A 20,000-nucleotide genomic window follows, 5' to 3' on the forward strand; every position below is an offset into this window, starting at 1 on the left:
ATACCTAATTTTATCTAAGCTGAGTATACTTGTTGCTACGTTTCCTACCCTACCATTTTTTCAGTCATTCGCCTTCAGTATTTCCTTTGTTCCTCGTGACACTCAAATTCCTCCCCCACGTGTTCTTGGTAAGGAATTCCAAGTAGGAGGAGATTGCCCGCGTATTTTCCTGAGGTGGGCGTTTCCTTCACCTTGTGGGTTCTGAAGTGTCTATTACGTTGTGACTAAATGGCTGACTGGCTTCCTGATTAGGGTTTTCTCGAGGTTACATCACGTCTGCCAATGCTTAAGTTTCCCCTTGCAATATCTCGGTTTTCTGGTTCCATTTGATGAGTCGTTTTAAGTCGATAATCCCAAGCATTTCGGGGTCTACACACCTACATTTCTTAAGTCTTTGGTAGGGGTTGTTCTGTTAGTGTTGCCATGGGTAGTGTTATGAGCCTGGTGATAGTTTGACAAGGCTTTGGTGGAGGTTGTTGTGTTAGTGTTTCCATGGGTAGTGTTATGAGCCTGGTGATAGTTTGACAAGGCTTTGGTGGAGGTTGTTGTGTTAGTATTTCCATCGGTAGTGTTATGAGCCTGGGGATAGTTTGACAAGGCTTTGGTGGAGGTTGTTGTGTTAGTGTTTCCATGTGTAGTGTTATGAGCCTGGGGATAGTTTGACAAGGCTTTGGTGGAGGTTGTTGTGTTAGTATTTCCATGGGTAGTGTTATGAGCCTGGTGATAGTTTGACAAGGCTTTGGTGGAGGTTGTTGTGTTAGTATTTCCATGGGTAGTGTTATGAGCCTGGTGATAGTTTGACAAGGCTTTGGTGGAGGTTGTTGGGTTAGTATTTCCATGGGTAGTGTTATGAGCCTGGTGATAGTTTGACAAGGCTTTGGTGGAGGTTGTTGGGTTAGTATTTCCATGGGTAGTATTATGAGCCTGGTGATAGTTTGACAAGGCTTTGGTGGAGGTTGTTGTGTTAGTATTTCCATGGATAGTGTTGTGAGCCCTGTGATAGTTTGACAAGGCTTTGGTGGAGGTTGTTGTGTTAGTATTTCCATGGGCAGTGTTATGAGCCTGGTGATAGTTTGACAAGGCTTTGGTGGAGGTTGTTGTGTTAGTATTTCCATGGGTAGTGTTATGAGCCTGGTGATAGTTTGACAAGGCTTTGGTGGATGTTGTTGTGTTAGTATTTCCATGGGTAGTGTTATGAGCCTGGTGATAGTTTGACAAGGCTTTGGTGGAGGTTGTTGTGTTAGTATTTCCATGGGTAGTGTTGTGAGCCTGGTGATAGTTTGACAAGGCTTTGGTGGAGGTTGTTGTGTTAGTATTTCCATGGGTAGTGTTATGAGCCTGGTGATAGTTTGATAAGGCTTTGGTGGAGGTTGTTGTGTTAGTATTTCCATGGGTAGTGTTATGAGCCTGGTGATAGTTTGATAAGGCTTTGGTTGAGGTTGTTGTGTTAGTATTTCCATGGGTAGTGTTATGAGCCTAGTGATAGTTTGATAAGGCTTTGGTGGAGGTTGTTGTGTTAGTATTTCCATGGGTAGTGTTATGAGCCTGGTGATAGTTCGACAAGTCTTCTGTACCATGAACGTAACAAAACACTCCTGGGAACCCGACTCATCTCCTTCGCGGCCTTGGGAAATAGTGGTTTTTAGACCCCAAAGCGTACGAGACTAGGCCGTAGCTTCTTGTCATCAGCAAATTTAAATATCTCTTCACATCTTAGCTTCCTGGTCCAATCTCATTAGTCATCTCAGTGTCATGTCACTAACAAACTTAATTTCCTCTCTGGTTATAACTTCAATCTCTCTCTCTCTCTCTCTCTCTCTCTCTCTCTCTCTCTCTCTCTCTCTCTCTCTCTCTCTCTCTCTCTCTCTCTCTCTCTCTCTCTCTCTCTCTCTCTCTTGGACACTCATTACTTATGGCTGTTATGGGAGCGGTGAGTAGCGGGCTTTTTTTTCTACTCTTTTTGTTGCCCTTGAACCGTCTCCTTTGTTGTAAAAAAAAAAAAAAAAATCAATTCAGGTTCAGTACAGACACACGCAAGAACTTCTTTTTTTTTTTCTTCTCGGGAGTCAGCTCAAGGGGAAAACAGAATCAGGAACAACAAAAACAGGCCCACTAAACGAAGAGGTCAAAGGAGTGGTTAATCCCAAGTCCAATCAAGCAGAGAGGTGGGTGAGTGGGGCAGGCCTGGCCGATACCACAGACGCCTCCACCACAAGCCTAGATACATTCGTGGGTACAGAGAGCGCGTGTGAGGTGGGAAACATACATACTTTTCAGAAACTTGGGTTGGTGTTATAAGACATTCGCTTCTCACATCAGCTATTTCTAAAGGTCGAAGAGGGGGTCAGTCGGGTTCTAATGAGTGTTTCTTCAGGTTCATGGTACATAAGAAGACTCACACTACCACCAGGGTCATAAAACTACCCTTGGAAATGACCACAACTCCTACGAAAGCCTTATCAAATATGTGTTTCTTCAGGTTCACGGTACAGAAGAAGACTCACACTACCACCAGGGTCATAAAACTACCCTTGGAAATGACCACAACTCCTACGAAAGCCTTATCAAATATGTGTTTCTTTAGGTTCACGGTACAGAAGAAGACTCACACTACCACCAGGGTCATAAAACTACCCTTGGAAATGACCACAACTCCTACGAAAGCCTTATCAAATATGTGTTTCTTTAGGTTCAGGTACAGAAGAAGACTCACACTACCACCAGGGTCATAAAACTACCCTTGGAAATGACCACAACTCCTACGAAAGCCTTATCAAATATGTGTTTCTTAAGGTTCGCGGTACAGAAGAAGACTCACACTACCACCAGGGTCATAAAACTACCCCTGGAAGTGACCACAACTCCTACGAAAGCCTTGTCAAATATGTGTTCTTGGGCTGCGATTTGTCTTGTAATACAACCCCAAGTGGAGTCTCACAAGGTTTTTATAAAGCTAAGAAACGCCCACAGAGAGAGAGAGAGAGAGAGAGAGTGGATAGGAAGTAGAATAGAGCGAGAGAATGAGAGAGCAAGAGAAAAATAGAAAGAAACACAGAAACATGGAAAGAAAGGCAAAGAGAAGAGGAGATAGAAAGTAGAAATGATGATGAAAAAAAAGAAAAGGAAGAAAAATGATGAAAAAAGAGAAAAAAAATATTATAAAAAGGGAGAGAAAGAATGTTGATAAAGAGAAAATGAAAAGGATTATGACGAAAGAAAACAGGAGAAAATTACTGAGAGAGAGAGAGAGAGAGAGAGAGAGAGAGAGAGAGAGAGAGAGAGAGGCTGGCTGTTACACGGAGGGGCAGGCAGCGAGGACGAAGGTTTAAGATATACTAAGGACTATTAAGAACAAGAAATGGATTTGGGCAGGTCATGTCACGCGTGGATCTGATAACAGGGTAGGCGGTGGCTGAGTGGTTAGCGTGCGGGCCTAACATTCACTACGCCATGGACAGCGTCGGTTCGAATCCCCACGCTACCACCTGGGAATTTTCAGTCACCTTGTCATCAGCAAATTAAATATCACTTTACATCTTAGCTTCCTGGTCCAATCTCATTAGTCATCTCAGTGTCATGTCACCAGCAAACTTAATTTCCCATCTGATTTTAACTTCACTCTCTCTCTGGCCTAAGACTACCCACATGCTGTCCTGAAGACCATCCATCAACCCGGACTCTAGAAGAAATCGTCCAGTGAATCAAGAATGAGTTCCGGGGGCAGCATGAGCCAAGCATAAATGGGGATGCAAAAAAAAAAAAAAAAAAATCGAACAGCCGTGACACTGACCTCGCTTGCCCCTCCTTTACCCCCCTTTCCCTGCCCTTATAAGCTGACCTGCCCGTTATCCTTTCCCAATCCTACATTAACCCGGTAGCTGCGGGGGTCATGTTTGTTAGGTTAAGTTAGGGTAGGTTAGGTTAGGTTACGTTAAGTTAGGTTAAAGGTCCCTCTAAGCAAAATAATGAGAAAGAATAATCACTCACGCAAACCATTTCATAATATATATCAACGCATATGTGATCAGTTTATGCATGGCAGAAATTTGGCCCATCGCTTGTACACGGTAAAGACACAAATTTGGCCCGTCGCTGCTACCGGGTTAACCAGGCCACCACACACCTCCTGCACCCTTCCTCGTCCTCCTCCTCCTCATCTTCATCGTCAACCTTTGCATTATGCTGCTAAAACCCCTTTCCCAGTGTCCTCCACCTGGTCCTCTGTCTGGTGTTAGTGTGCTCCATCCCGCCCCGACAAAGGTTCTAATTCCACCTCTCCACCTGGTCCTCTGTCTGGTGTTAGTGTGCTCCACCCCTCCCCGACAAAGGTTTTAATTCCACCTCTCCACCTGGTCCTCTGTCTGGTGTTAGTGTGCTCCATCCCTCCCAGGCAAAGATTCTAATTCCACCTCTCCACCTGGTCCTCTGTCTGGTGTTAGTGTGCTCCATCCCTCCCAGGCAAAGATTCTAATTCCACCTCTCCACCTGGTCCTCTGTCTGGTGTTAGTGTGCTCCATCCCACCCCGGCAAAGATTCTAATTCCACCTCTCCACCTGGTCCTCTGTCTGGTGTTAGTGTGCTCCATCCCGCCCCGACAAAGGTTATAATTCCACTTCTCCACCTGGTCCACTGTCTGCCCTGACTTCTACAATCCCTGGTTGGCACTCTGTTACTCTGGTTGTCCATGTTATCAGTTCAACGCGTGACATGACCCGCCCATATCAATTTCTTGTTCTGGATCGTCCTGAGAATATATTTTAACCCTCGTCTGTTCCCTGGCCCATGATGCTTGCTGTCTGACTCTCCGTTTTACTGCCAGAATCTCCTCTCTCTTCATTCCTCTTTGTGAATTTCATTACACACAAAAAAGCTCACTTATACACAAAGATACAATGATAACACAGTAAGTCAGCCAGTCAGTCAGTCAGTCAGTCAGTCATTCAGTCAGCCACTCAATCATTCAGCCACCCAACCAGTCAGTCATCCAGCTATCCACTCAGCCAGTCAATTAGTCGGTCAGTCAGTCATTGGGTCATCCACTTAGCCAGTCAATCAGTCAATGGGTCATCCACTCAGCCAGTCAGTCAGTCAATCCGTCAGTCAATGGGCCATCCACTCAGCCAGTCAGTCAGTCAATCCGTCAGTCAATGGGCCATCCACTCAGCCAGTCAGCCAGTCAGTCAGTCATCCACACACACACACACACACACACACACACACACACACACACACACACACACACACACACACACACACATACCTTTATCGTAGCCATGCTGAGTGAAGGAGTGCGTGAGTGAGGGAGTGACAGGGAGCTCAAACTGACGTCCTTCCTCCTCCCTGGCCCGCGAGAGAATGAGGGAGGGAGAGAGAACGAGATGCAACGCCGGGGAGGGAAGAAGGGAGGAGAGAGGGAGGGGGATTGTGTTGGTTAGGAGAGAGAAGGTCAGAGGGAGGGAGGAGGAGGAGGAGGGAGGTAAAGTAAGGTGAGGTAAGGGAAGGAGAGAGAGAGAGAGGAAGAGAGGGAGGAAAGGAAGGAAGGAAGGAAGGAGGAGGAGGAGGAGAGGACGAAGTGATGGAGAGTAAGGGAGAGAGAGAGAGAGAGAGAGAGAGAGAGAGAGAGAGAGAGAGAGAGAGAGAGAGAGAGAGAGAGAGAGAGAGAGAGAGGAAGAGAGGGAGGAAAGGAAGGAAGAAGGAAGGAAGGGAGGGAGGGAGGGACGAAGTGATGGAGGTAAGGTAAGGGAGGGAGAGAAAATAGTGATAGAGAGAGAGAGAGAGAGAGAGAGAGAGAGAGAGAGAGAGAGAGAGAGACTTTTTATCATTATTATTATTACTATTATCATTATTTTTACTATTATTATATTACTATTATTATTATTGTCCAATGGTATATTCGAACCCAGTATTACGTTTCACTTCGTTTCGCTCAATCAAGGTAATTTCCAAGTGTTCCGGACGATACATTATGCAAAACACCTCCAATACGTTTCTAAGTGTTTCGTCCGTATTACACTGTCCATAGATGCACGTAGACTACCCGCTCAACATGTTTCACTTCCCTTCGCTCACACAAGTCAGTCTTCTCATGCTTCCGGGCGAGACAATCTGGGAAACCGCATGGGACGTGTTTCATAAAGATTCGGACGGAGACTCGTAAAAGCAGGGTCAGTGAACGAAGATTTCTGACACTTTGCCTCCCTATTAAAACTATGGGTATTGACTGAACGAACGATGATTTTGGCATGGACGAAAGCCTCAGGGAAATATTTGTGCTGGTATTTGCTTTTATATTGTGTGTGTGTGTGTGTGTGTGTGTGTGTGTGTGTGTGTGTGTGAGGGACGGAAAGAGAGAGAGAGAGAGAGAGAGAGAGAGAGAGAGAGAGAGAGAGAGAGAGAGAGAGAGAGAGAGAGAGAGAGAGAGAGAGAGAGAGAGAGAGAGGAGAGAGAGAGAGAGAGAGAGAGAGAGAGAGAGAGAGAGAGAGAGAGAGAGAGAGAGAGAGGGTAAAGTCCTGAGGTTAAGAGAATTCCCGGGACTTTCCAGAGAGAGAGAGAGAGAGAGTTGGAAAGTTTCGTTTAGTCGGCGCAACATCTGTGGTCATATGCCGGAGAGAGACAATAGGGGAAGGAATTATAGAAGGGAACAGACCCCAGGAGACGGGACACAACCCCCGATTAATACCTGGTACCCATTCACTGCTGGGTGGACAGGGGCGTAGGGTATCGGAAAAGCCGCCCAAATTTTTCCACTCCGCCCGGGAATCGAACCCGGGCTCTCTCGGTTGTGAGCCGATAGGTTCAAGGTAACAGGACCTTCTGAGGTGAAAAATAAATCAAAATTTTTTGGGGGGCAGATTCAAAGTCTATTTTAAGTGTACTTTCAAATGCCGTATTTATTTTGCCGCGATTCGCATTTATAAATGTCCCTTGCGTCCAGGGCATTTAATTAAAAGTCCGCCTCGTCACGCCGCCACGCCGCCTGACAGTTTTACTCCGTAAATTGCTGAAACAATAAGGTTTATGCCTTTATTTTTGTTATCCTTTCAATTCCATTTTCTCTAATTCATCCTACAAGAGAAAATGTAGCCCCTCCCTTACTTTCCATAATCCCACTCTCTTCTGCTGATAAACAAAGCAGAAGCTTTTGTTTCTCTTACTGAGTTTTTTAGCAACTTTTGAGAATGGCCGAAATAGGTTGGGTTAGCAGTTGAGTGAAGGAGCCCACCACTGAAAAGGAACAACCCTTCATAAGGAAACTGCTTTCCCGAGAACCCCCAGTAGTGAGGTACGATAATTATAAGCGCCGGGAAAGGCCCAGTGGGTGTATGGCACGTGTATGGCATTGATTTCTGGGCATCTGTTCAGGGATGCATCGAGTACTTTCAAGACAAAAATCAAAGCTGTTGGGTAAAAAAAAAGTTATTACTTTATAAAAAAAAAAGTTTTCCTTTCTTCGGCTCTCCTGAACAATTTAGTTTTCCTAACAAAAAAATATATTCAGCCTTTATTTATTAATATTTTTTATGAATAAAAATTCCTTTTCAAAGTCACTGAGATAGCAACAAAATGACAGTCTCCTTTTCCTTGATATATATATATATATATATATATATATATATATATATATATATATATATATATATATATATATATATACATATATATATATATATATATATATATATATATATATATATATATATATATATATATATATATATATATATATATATATATATATATATATATATATATATATATATATATATATATATATATATATATATATATATATATATATATATATATATATATATATATATATATATATATATATATATATATATATATATATATATATATATATATATATATATATATATATATATATATATATATATATATATATATATATATATATATATATATATATATATATATATATATATATATATATATATATATATATATATATATTTTTTTTTTAAATCAAAATTAAAGAAAAAAAATTATGACCTACATGGAAAACCTGAGACTGCTTCATCATAAGAAATGCATTGAAATACAATATACTATAAACCACGATCGTAGGAGAAAAAAAATAAAGAGATTATATCGATACGAATTATATAATGTATAGGGCAAGAAGGTCCCCTTAATGATGATGATAATAATAAGAATAAGAATAAGAATAAGAATAAGAATAATAAAACTGCATTACTGTGTGTGTGTGTGTGTGTGTGTGTGTGTGTGTGTGTGTGTGTGTGTGTGTGTATAATTCACCACGGCCTCATCACGTGTTGGCCTCGCTTTCGCGGGCAGGTCCCCTCCCGACACGAGCAAGTGCTCATTATCGTGTATCTCTGGGTACTGCCAGGACCTCACACACCACACACCCCATACCCCTTGCTCAAGGGGGGACAGTAACCACTCCTAGTCAACGGAAAAAATCCGGCCTGAGCGGGCTCGAACCGCCGCCTGTTGGGCCGTGAATCCTTGCAGCGCAGCGCTCTAACCGATTGAGCTACCGGAGAGTGTGTGTGTGTGTGTGTGTGTGTGTGTGTGTGTGTGTGTGTGTGTGTGTGTTAAAGAAGATTGAAAACTAAGGTAAATAATGACTCTCTCTCTCTCTCTCTCTCTCTCTCTCTCTCTCTCTCTCTCTCTCTCTCTCTCTCTCTCTCTCTCTCTCTCTCTCTCTCTCTCTCTCTCTCTCTCTCTCTCTCTCTCTCTCTCTCTCTGTACTTTTCCATCCAACCATTTTTCTTTCCTTTCCTCCTTTTTTTTCTTTCGTCTTTGTTTCTTATTCTTATTCTTTCCTTGTTGTTGTTGTTGTTGTTGTTGTTGTTGTTGTTGTTGTTGTTGTTCTGCTTCTTCTTCTTCTTCTTCTTCTTCTTCTTCTTCTTCTTCTTCTTCTTCTTCTTCTTCTTCTTCTTCTTCTTCTTCTTTATAGTGTAGGGTGGGAAAATTTTCAGGTAGACTTGAGTGAAAGAAATTGGGAGCCGGGTAGTTTGAATGATGTGGACGCTTTGAATGAAAGGCTCGTAGAGAATGTGAGAGGAGCTGCAGTCCAACATGTAGGGTATGTGAGAACGAATGGTAGAAAGCGTGTAAGGAAACCGTGGTGGAACGATGATATTAGGACAGCTAGGAAAGAACGAAAGAGACTAAATAGACTGTGTAGACGAATGAGGAGGAGGAGGCAAGAAAGCGAAGAAGCTGAGGGTGAATACCAGAATGCATGGGAAAGCTACGTGAGACACCAACGACTGACAAAGCGGAAGATCATGAGTGCAAAGGTTCAGTGTGAAAGAAGTGTGATTCAGACCCTGAGAGAGAAAGGGCTTGAGGGAGGTCGTGAGTGGTATAGATTCCTGAGAGGTGAGAGGATGAGTGACAGTGAGAATGGGGAAAGTCTGAAGGTGAATGATGAAAAAATTACAGATAAGGAGAAAATGAGGGAGTCAATTAGGGAGTTTTGGGAAGAAATAGGAGGAGTAGGGGAAGTGTTTGGTGTGAGAGAAGGATGTGTGACTATGGAGAGGAAAGATGCAAATGAGCTGAATGAAAGGATCAGTAGGGAGGAGGTTGAGAGATGTGTGAAAAGACAGAAGAATGGTAAGGCTGCAGGACCAGATGAGATCCCGTATGAGTTGTATAAAAATGGAGGTGCGGCTGTGATTGAGAGGATGACTGAGTTATTCAACCAGGTATGGGAAGAAGAGAGAGTGCCAAGTAAATGGAATGAATGTAGAGTGACTCTGATCCACAAGGGCGGGCATAAGAGTAAGCAGGAATTAAAGAACTATAGGCCAATCTCTCTGGTAAACTCAATAGGAAAAATCTTTAGTGCTGTGTTGAATGAAAGGTTGTGTAAATGGATTGAGAGTGCCAGGGTGCTGGGTGAGGAGCAGAACGGGTTCCGAGTGGACAGGCGAGCAGAAGATAATATGTTTGTTGTAAATGAGCTGATTGAAAGGAAAAAGAGAGAGGGAGGGAAACTGTCCTTAGGCTTCCTAGATATAGAGAAAGCTTATGACAGGGTGAATAGAGATGTGTTATGCAGAGTGCTTGAAAAAGTTGGGCTAAGTGAGAAGATTGTTAACATAATTAGAAGTATGTATGTAGGTACAAGAGCAAAGTATAGACTTGGTGATCTAGAGACAGGTTGGGTGAAGAGTGAAAGAGGAGTGAGACAAGGCTGTATATTGTCACCAACATTATTTAGTCTTTTCACAGAGGAATTAGCAGTCAGAATGAGGAGAACAAATGCAGGAGTGAGAATTGGAGAGGATAAAGTATGTGTGTTGTTGTATGCGGATGATGTGGTGGTTATGAGTGAGTCTGCTGAAGAACTACAGAGTCTCCTAGATGTGGTAGGGGGTTATGGAAGGGATTTTGGGGTTAGGTTCAGTAGTGAGAAGAGCAAAGTAATGATAGTGAATAGGTCAGAGGATGAGAGAGAAACAACTTGGAGACTGGAAGGGGATGAGTTGGAACAGACGGAAGAATACAAGTATCTAGGGGTGTGGATGGAGGTTAATGGATGCGGCAGGGCCAAGAATGTAAAGATAAGTATGACAAACCAGTGGGTAGGCCGTTTAGGGAGTGCAGCGAGGATGAGAGCGAGCAAGTATGATGTCATCCGTGAGGTTTGGAAGAGTGTGGCTGTCCCGAGCATTATGTATGGAATGGATGTGATGACATGGAATGACAGTGAGATAGAAAAATTGGAAGTGGGGCAGAATAGGGTAGCAAGAATGGCACTGCATCCACCAAGGTTTGCAGCAGTAGAGGCTCTTAGGGGTGACATGGGATGGAGCACGTTTAGGGAAAGACTAGTAAAGGCAACCTTGAGATATAAAGTGAGACTGGAACAAATGGAGGATGCAAGATTAGCAAGGAAAGTATACTTGTGGAGTATAAGAGATGGCAAATGGGCGAATAAATGTGGGCGAATGATAGACAGGAATGTTATGCTAAGTAGGTGGGTGTACCGACCCTTTGAAGATAGGCAGAATGTGTTTGAATGGAGAATAACAAACAGAAATGGAGAGGGGTTTGAGTGGGATGTAAAAAAGTGGAAGAATGTGATAGATATGGCAGTTAAAGATGAGGGATTGAGCAAGTTGAAGAATGAGATGGAAAGAAATGAAACTTTCGACTGGTATAGGGAGAAAGAGGCCCCAAAGTGTGAGGTGTGGTATGAGGGAAGCCTGGGAGGTGATCTTGTCCGTGCTAGAGCGCAGTGTCTGGATGTGAATGCAAGGAACTATAGATGGTCTGAGTCCCGCAGCAAAGTGTGCCAGATGTGTGACAGGGGTGTGGACGAGACTGTGCTGGAATGTAAGAAGTATGACAGGGAGAGAACGAAGATGATGCATGTGTTTCTGAGCGAGATGGGACGTGGAGTGAATGGGAGGACTGGAAGGGAGTGGTTGGTGCTGCTTCTGGGGCTCAGTGGAGAGACGAGTGGACGAGTGATTGAGGCAGTGAAAGAGTTCTTGGAGGGCATGTGGCGTGAAAGATGTAGGGAATGATATCTTGCCCCGAGAACATTGACTTCCCGCATGTTTTGTTTTCTTTTCACAGGAGCTGCCGATACAAAGGCCTGGCTGGGGAGAAATCCCGAGCCACCTGTGACATCAAGATCAAGATCAATATATATTAGCGATCATCATCATCATCTCTCTCTCTCTCTCTCTCTCTCTCTCTCTCTCTCTCTCTCTCTCTCTCTCTCTCTCTCTCTCTCTCTCTCTCTCAGGAACGTGACCCGTAATTAACAAGGACAGGCATTCATCAGGGTTGCATTACGTTCATTACTTGAGGAACGTCCTATTTCCGGTTTGTGTTACGATCTTCTTCTTCTTCTTCTTCTTTTCCGCCTTCTTCTGTTCCTTCTTCTTCTTTTTCTTCTTCTTCTTCTTCTTCTCCTTCTCCTTCTTCTACTTCTTCTTCTTCTTCTTTTCTTTGTCTTCTTTTCCTCCTCCTCCTTATCCTATTATTATTATTATTATTATTATTATTATTATTATCATTATTATTATTATTATTATTACATCAAGGAACAACAAAAACATAAAAACAAAGAATGCTAAGTCGTTTCTCCCTCAAAAGAAAACAAAAGAATTAGTGGGCAGAAGAGGAGAGAGAGAGAGAGAGGTTTACCTAAGTATCCCAAAGAAGGTCAGTTTTCTTTGGTATGTAACATTGCAAGAATTCAGGAGTGTCTTAATTGTACTCTGTGGCCGGGCAGCCTGTCTGGAGAGATGTCTGTCTGTCTGTGTGTCATCCTCCTCTACCTTCCCTTCCCTCTTCCTGAGTAATCCTCCCATTTGGCCGTGCCAGCCCTGAGGACGGCTTGGTGCGCCTTAACCCGAGTCCTCCCACGTGTGTGCCGGGTGTGGCGTCCCTGTACAGTGGTGACGGATGTCTTGGAGGTTGTGCGATGCCGTAGTCGTGTGCTGCGGCCAGCAACACACCTCCTGGCCCCTTATTCCGGCCAAGACGGGCGGCCTCCCCTGGCTCGGAGAAATCGGTCAGCTAGTATACGTTACTTAAGGCACCCGACGGACTGGCCTGACCCACGGTGTTATGGACTTGCTCAACACGAATATATGGCGTTGTCGATATCTATGCTGGCGGACAAAGATTCGAGTCTTTAAGTCACCTGTGCTCCCTGCCTTGCTGTGTGGCTGTGAGACATGGACACTGAACACTGTTTTAGAGAGGCGTGTCGATCGGTGACTTTGGTGCCTCAAGTGCCTTCGCAGGGTCGCGGGGCATCGCTGGAGCGACTTCGTGTGAACCAGCGACTGCTCCGTGAAGCTGACTCGAGGCCTGTCACCAGCTTAGTCCATGAACGCCAACTCCGGCTGTACGGGCACGTGGCGCGCCTCCCGGACGTCCTGCCCACAGGGTTGTGTGTACGAGACAACCCTGGGTGGAGGAGACCAAGGGGACGCCCACGTGACTCATGGCTGGGGCAAGGCAGCCGATCCTGCCGGGAGAGACTTAGAAGGAATGGTAAGGAATGGTAACTGCGTACGGGCTTGTTCATGGGAACCGTCGGGGGAGGTGGCGGATAAGTGAAGCGACGCGCCCCCTGATGTATGCTCGTTGTTAGTTAGTTAGTTAACTGTACTGACCATCGTGAAACTTATGCGTTACCCGTAACCTTCATTCTTAGATCGCACTCTGATCATCTCAACCGTTAACCAACATCTTCAGTCTTTATCACGGGCCACTTTTGAAATAGTCATCTCTTCTATTTTCTTATCTTAATCTGTCCTTCATGTTAGTGCAGCAGTTAACCAAAACCTTTACTCTTTCATTCTTTTGACAGTATTTTCTCACATTTGTCATTCTTTCTAAACTACTCTCCTGCGGATTCTATCCCTCCCTCTGTACTTTCTCCAGTTTCCTTTCTGGCCTATCTGTCTCTGCTGTGGTAGACGGTCACTGTTCTTCCCCTAAACCTATCAACAGTGGTGTCCCGCAGGGCCCTGTCCTGTCTCCCACTCTCTTCCTCTTGTTTATTGATGATTTTCCTTTCAAAACAAACTGTCCTGTCCACTCTTACGCCGATGACTCCACTCTGCTGCATTAGTAATCCAGAAAGTCTTGTGTTAAAAGATGTTGAGTAATGCAGCATTACTCAACATCTTTTAACACAAGACCCTCCCAACAGGAACTACAGGACTCCAGGCTGGAGGCTGCGGAACACTTAACCTCAGATCTTCCTATCATTTCTGATTGGGGCAGAAGGCACCTGGTGTCATTCAATGCCTCAAAATTAAATTTCTCCACCTATCAACGCGACACAATCTTCCAAACACCTATCCCCTATTCTTCGACAACACTCAGCTGTCACCTTCTTCCACACTAAACATCCTCGGTCTATCCTTAACTCAAAATCTTAACTGAAAGCTTCACATCTCGTCTCTTACTAAATCAGCTTCCTCGAGGTTGGGCGTTCTGTATTGTCTCCGCCAATTCTTCTCCCCCGCACAGATGCTGTCCATATGGAGTATGCATCTCACGTGTGGGGGGGCTCCACTCACACAGCTCTCTTGGACAGAGTGGAGTCAGAGGTGATGGTGGAGCTGACCAAGGGCGTGGCCGAGGTAGGGACAGCTTGTAATATGGGCGTCAACACCTCATCACCATCATCACTACCATCACCATTACCATCACCATCATCATCTAGTATATCGGCTTGTGTATAAAAGCCATATTTTCATATAGAATCTTGGCAACAAGTTTTATTATCATCTAAATACATCATCAAACAGGGAAAATTATGTTGCCAGTTTTTTCTGTGGTCCCCAGACTGATTTTCAGCATCAACAAATAATATCGTAAAATTCCGCAAAATAACATATTTTCAAATTATTTAATAATTATCCAGTTTTGGAAAATATGTGATAAAGACTAATAGTGTGTGACTATTTTGTACTTATGGTATAAATGTTCACCAAAATTCTGAATGTCCACGACGTCAGTCCTCTCAATCCTGGCCATCTCTGTGAGTGATGTGTTTAGTGCATGTGTCATCTCCTGTACAGTTGCACAATTTCATGTGCACACAAGATTATTTTGTCTGCAAGAGCATCTGCGCGAACACTTGTTGGCTGAATCGATGTTAGTGGATCCGCAGTTGCATCGAATGAGTTGAAGAACTGCTTCTGGAGCTGGTGCTTCCTTTGATAGCAGTGGCATCAGTTTGTCATGTTGCATTTGCCCATCCGAGCATGAGAGGATTTGTATGACTGATTTAAGACCAGGTCTTGTGTGACCAACTTTTTGTAATATGTGCGCGTCCTCCATGTGTAGGTGGTAACATGTCTACTTGGTCAGATCTCAGCCTTTGAAGAGGTACCACCTGAGATTCTTTGCCTTGGGGATATGGGTTGCTTAGGACAGAAAGAGTGAGCATAGATTTCTACACCCTTCGACCACACTATCTGATGGTTCGGCTCCTTCTCCAAGCCCATTCAGTGCAGCAAGTACGGTTGAACTGGCATTAAGGAAAGCTTTGAAGCATCCTTTTTCCTTTGCCTTGTATATGCCCAGTTGTATCGCATCCAGTCAGCGCATGCCATTTGATCAAAGCTGATGCTTTGTCGGAACCAAGCTTTCATAGATGGGTTTCAGCTGGATGATGCCGTTCTCCGGTGCCCATGATCATTGCTGGTCGCGTACCAAGCATTGGCACCCTACGAAGAGCCAAGAGCAGAACATCAGTGTCCTGTGGTATATGTGGACTTCAAATCCTGTTCCTGCTACTTCTACAGCGTGTAATATCATCAGAGTGTCAGCTTCTTCTTGGGTGCGTAGATACATGACATTCAGAGTTTGTCATAATGCTGCTGCGTGTCACGGTTACTAGGTTCTTGGTAGTACTCTGGTTGATGAGTTGTTGTGCCAGGTACAAGTGTGAGTGAATCTTTGTCTCATTGCTTGCAAGAAATGTACCTTTGTCTTTGATACAAGTTGCATCTTCTATTGATTCCCTTGGGCTTGCCTCTGCGGCTCTCCGTGTGCCCTCCTTGAGTGAAAGATACTATGGTGTAATTATCAAAGATGATCCTCACTTGCCATAACCTCGAGCTTTTGAGTCAATCAACTTGACATATGATTTGACGTTCTTGACAGCCATCAACTCTTCATCGTTGGTGCCCTGAGCATTGGTTCCTGGGGTTGTATTGTCATCTGGCTCCAGAAGGTTCTCCAGCAGGTGGATTACCATGCTCTTGTCAGTGGTCGGGTGGATTGCTCCATCTGTTATATACACAAACTCGTGGGTGCCAATCACTTCCTCTAAGTTGATGTCATCCTTGAGGATCGTGCTATCACCAGCATCCTAGCAAACAGTGATGATGTTGCTTTCAGTGTGATCACTTGGGAACCGGCTTTCAGTTTAATTTCCTTGGCAGTTGCTGACCAAGACAGCAGTTTAACCTTTGTCATCTTGGCCCACAGGTTTCCATTGCCAATCAGACGATCTTCAATGAAACTTCTGTATGCATCTATGCCAATCTGCTCTGTGGACAGAATGCTTTCTTTGATGTTGTCGGGAATGATCTCCTTCGACAGAAGCTTGAACATCCGACCTGTCGTTGCATCACTGGCGGGCCCAGTCTCAGTTCCTTTTGATCCACTAAAGATGTTCCATGGCGACAGTACCTTCTTCAGTTGTGTGATTGCCTGTTCCTGGCGACGAACTTTGGCCTGAGAGAGGCAGTGGTGCTGTTGTTGTATTGTAGCACTGTTGGACACTGCTGCCAGTTGTTCACTTTCGGAAGCAATGCGTGCCAACTCAGGACCAGTGAGACAGAACTTCAGCAAAGTCTTTGGGTTTGATGTTATTCCAGAGATTCCTCCTTGACCTTTGGTAGATTTATTTTGATGCTCCATTGCCTGGTCTACTGCAATACGAGTGAACGGGATAGTGTTGCTTGTATTCACTGTGAAGTCACCATTTACAAACTCTTGCCAAATCATTGGATCTGTGGTTTGTATCTCTTGCATTCGAGCTATGTATTCGGGTATGTTCTGCGCATAATATATACCTACCTTTATAAAACTACAATAATGTCATGAAGAAACATTTATAATACTATATGTATGTAGGCGCTATTTTCCAATCTTGATCGAACTGCTCGATTTTAGTGACTTTAGTTTCTGTAGTAGAAAGTCATGTGGGACCAAATGAAAAAACTGGCAACATATTTTTCTATGTTCACAATACTACCTGGAACATTTTCAACACAGTTGCCAAGATTCTATATAAAAAAATAACAACATTAAATTTTCCAACACAACCGGATATACTAATCAGTGGACAAAAATCAAATACAAACATACATTTTCTAGAAATATATATTTCAGAACAGAGGAAGAGGGATGGAAACAGATAGACAAACAGACAGAGACTCCCGGCGTGGGCGTGTGTGGCCGCCCCTGCGCGCCCTCTACCCCGTGCAGGCGTGGGCGGGGCACTAGGGCGGCGGGGGCGTGGGCGTGGGCTGGCGTGGCCCTAGACCCATTGGGCGGACTCTTGGGCGTGACTCCTTCCCATTGGGCTACTTTTGGGGCGTGCTGCAGACCCGTTGGATGGATTTTGGGCGTGGCACGTACCCCTGGGGCTAGACCGGCATTTCATTTGGGCTGGTTTGGGCTAGATGGCCTTCCCTTGGGCTAGGTGGTCTTCCCTTGGGCTGGTTTGGGCTACTCGGCGTACAGCTTGGACGGGTCATACTAGTACTGGATCACGTACCCGTGCTGCTCAACGGGCACAACCTTCACCTCGGTGCGCACGCCCGTGGCCACTCTGTAGGGGGTGGGCTGCACGAGGGGGCCGGAGGCGTAGGGGATGGGGGCGCCGTACGTGAGGGGGGCGGTCCCGTATGTGAGGGGGGCAGCGCCGACCGTGAGGGGAGCGGCGCCAGGGTACGTGTAGAAGGTGGCGGCGGCAGCGTACGTCAGCGCCATGGACAGCAGGACGGGGGGGGGGGAGAGGGGGGGTCAATATGGAGGTGAGATGGGGAGGGGATGGGGAGTGGGAGGGGTTAGTGGGGGTAAGAGAGGGATGGGGGAAGGGGAGGGGTTAGTGGGGGTATGAGGTAAGACAGGTATGGGGAAGAGGAGAGGGAAGAGAAGAGGGAGGGGGAGGAGGAGGGGAAGGGGGGGGAAGAAGAGAGGGGAAGAGGAGGGGGAAGGGAGGGGTAAGTGGGGTAAGACAGGTAGGGGAAGAGGAGGAAGGGAAGAGGAGGAGGGGGGAAGGGGACGGGGGAAGTGGGGGTAAGACAGGTAGGGGGAAGAGGAGGAGGGGGAAGAGAAGAGGGGGGAGGGGGAAGAGGAGGAGGGGGGAAGGGGACGGGGGAAGTGGGGGTAAGACAGGTAGGGGGAAGAGGAGGAGGGGGAAGAGAAGAGGGGGGAGGGGGAAGTTCCTATCCTATCCAACTTTTGATGCAAGGATAAGCTCTGGAACTTCACTCTTTCACCGCCTTAGCTTTGAATAAGACTCACAACTGTCCATCTTCCACTCTGTTCAACTCTATGATGCAAGAATCTCTCAGAATTTTCACTCTCAAATTAGGAACTGTATCTTCTAACCTATCCAACTTTATTATGCAAGAATCCCCCAATATCATAACTCTTTCATCAGCTATTATCTATGTCATTTTTTCTCCTCTTTCCAACCTTGTATCGAAAGAGTTAACTTACATCTTCACTCTTTCATCTTCCATTTGCCCAGTGAACAACAGCTGGTTTGAAATTAGCTATACTTTATACAATATTTCTCACATCTGGGTTCTGTCCAATTTTCTGATGCAAGAGTTAACATGCAACTTCACTCTTTCATCTTGTCATTGCCCACGAAACAACTGCAGCTATGAAATTTGCTATACTTTATACAATACTTCTCACATCTCTATTCTGTCCAATTTTCTGATGCAAGAGTTAACATGCAACTTCACTCTTTCATCTTGTCATTGCCCACGAAACAACTGCAGCTATGAAATTTGCTATACTTTATACAATATTTCCTTCATCTCTATTCTGTCCAATTTTCTGATGCAAGAGTCGGCCGCTGTCTCCACTCTCACATACATGACCATAAAAAATATAAAAAAATCCATACTACTTTGAAATGAATAAAAAGAACAGAATTAAGAGTTACTACTACTACTACTACTACTACTCCTTACCAGCTTGATCATGGTGGTGGTGGTGGTGGTGGTTGCCGGGGGAGGGACAGCAAGAGAATGGTTGTGTTGGAGTAAGTTGCCCCCTCTTATATATACACGCCCCGCCCAACCTGTGGCCTTCAACCTCCTGCCCCACCCCACCCCCCTCTCTCTCTCTCTCTCTCTCTCTCTCTCTCTCTCTCTCTCTCTCTCTCTCTCTCTCTCTCTCTCTCACACACACACACACACACACACACACACACACACACACACACACGAACACACATAAAAGATACCTCGTTGCTATGGAGTACTAGAGAGAGAGAGAGAGAGAGGTTGCTGGAAGGAAGATGAGAGGGAAGAAGAGGAGGAGGAGGAGGAGGAGTAAGGAGGAGGAGGGAGGGTGTGGTCTAGTTACTGAAGGTTAAAACATCTTCCTCCTCCTCCTCCTCCTCCTCCTCCTCCTCCTCCTCGGCCAGTTTGTGAAGAGAAAGAAAGAGAAGAGAAAAGAGATTTGCTACCAATGGAAAGGAAGACGTAAAGGATCTCTCTCTCTCTCTCTCTCTCTCTCTCTCTCTCTCTCTCTCTCTCTCTCTCTCTCTCTCTCTCTCTCTCTCGATCCTGTACCGCCCTGGATACCAACCCGTATGTAGAGAGAGAGAGAGAGAGAGAGAGAGAGAGAGAGAGAGAGAGAGAGAGAGAGAGAGAAAGTTGGCGAAAAAACAGAGGAGGAGGAGGAGGAGGAGGAGGAGGAGGAGGAGGAGGAGAACAAAGAAGAGAGAGGAGGAGAAGGAGGTATAGGAGCAGATGTAGGAGGAGGAGGAGGAGGAGAAGTAGAATAAGGAATAGAGAGAAAAACGAGAAATAAGGAAGAATAAAAATGGAAAGGAGGAGGAGGAGAAGAAGAGGAAAGAGGACGAAGGAGGAGGAGGAGGAGGAGGAGGAGGAGGAAGAAGAAGAAAAGAAAAAAATAGCAAAAATTAGACTCCGATAACAGAAAAAAATGTCATGCTTGAAAAAAAGAAAACTAATAGAAAACAAAAAAGACAAAAAAAATTACAAACAAAACTTAAATCTGAACTTGATATAAAAATACAATCAAAACTTAAACTTGAACTTGATATAAAAAATAGAAACAAAACCTAATCTTGAACTTGATATAAAAAAAACTACAAACAAAACTTAATCTTGAACTTGATATAAAAATACAATCAAAGCTTAAACCTGAACTTGATTTAAAAATACAATCAAAACCTAAACTTGAACTTGATATAAAAATACAAACAAAACTTAAACTTGAACTTGATAAAA

General features: G+C 44.6%; 2 protein-coding genes and 1 long non-coding RNA gene across 6 annotated transcripts in view; 2 read left to right on the forward strand and 1 right to left on the reverse strand.

The window, feature by feature from the left end:
* LOC126992700 (putative protein TPRXL) overlaps positions 1-5,383 on the reverse strand; it is an 11,927-nt gene extending 6,544 nt beyond the window's left edge. The window contains exon 1 of the mRNA XM_050851515.1: positions 5,261-5,383. Coding sequence (XP_050707472.1) covers positions 5,261-5,275 — 15 coding nt within the window. The 5' untranslated portion in view covers positions 5,276-5,383. The remainder of the gene's footprint in view (positions 1-5,260) is intronic.
* Positions 1-20,000, forward strand: part of LOC126992698 (uncharacterized) — a 94,260-nt gene that overhangs the window by 22,318 nt on the left and 51,942 nt on the right. The gene's annotated exons all lie outside the window — the stretch shown is intronic.
* LOC126992704 (uncharacterized) lies at positions 602-1,827 on the forward strand. The gene is made up of 3 exons (XR_007746909.1): positions 602-817; positions 1,025-1,093; positions 1,508-1,827. It is a non-coding gene; the product is annotated as an uncharacterized LOC126992704 (long non-coding RNA).

This window comes from Eriocheir sinensis, unplaced genomic scaffold (genome assembly GCF_024679095.1).
Source record: "Eriocheir sinensis breed Jianghai 21 unplaced genomic scaffold, ASM2467909v1 Scaffold5, whole genome shotgun sequence".
Classification (NCBI taxonomy): domain Eukaryota; kingdom Metazoa; phylum Arthropoda; class Malacostraca; order Decapoda; family Varunidae; genus Eriocheir; species Eriocheir sinensis.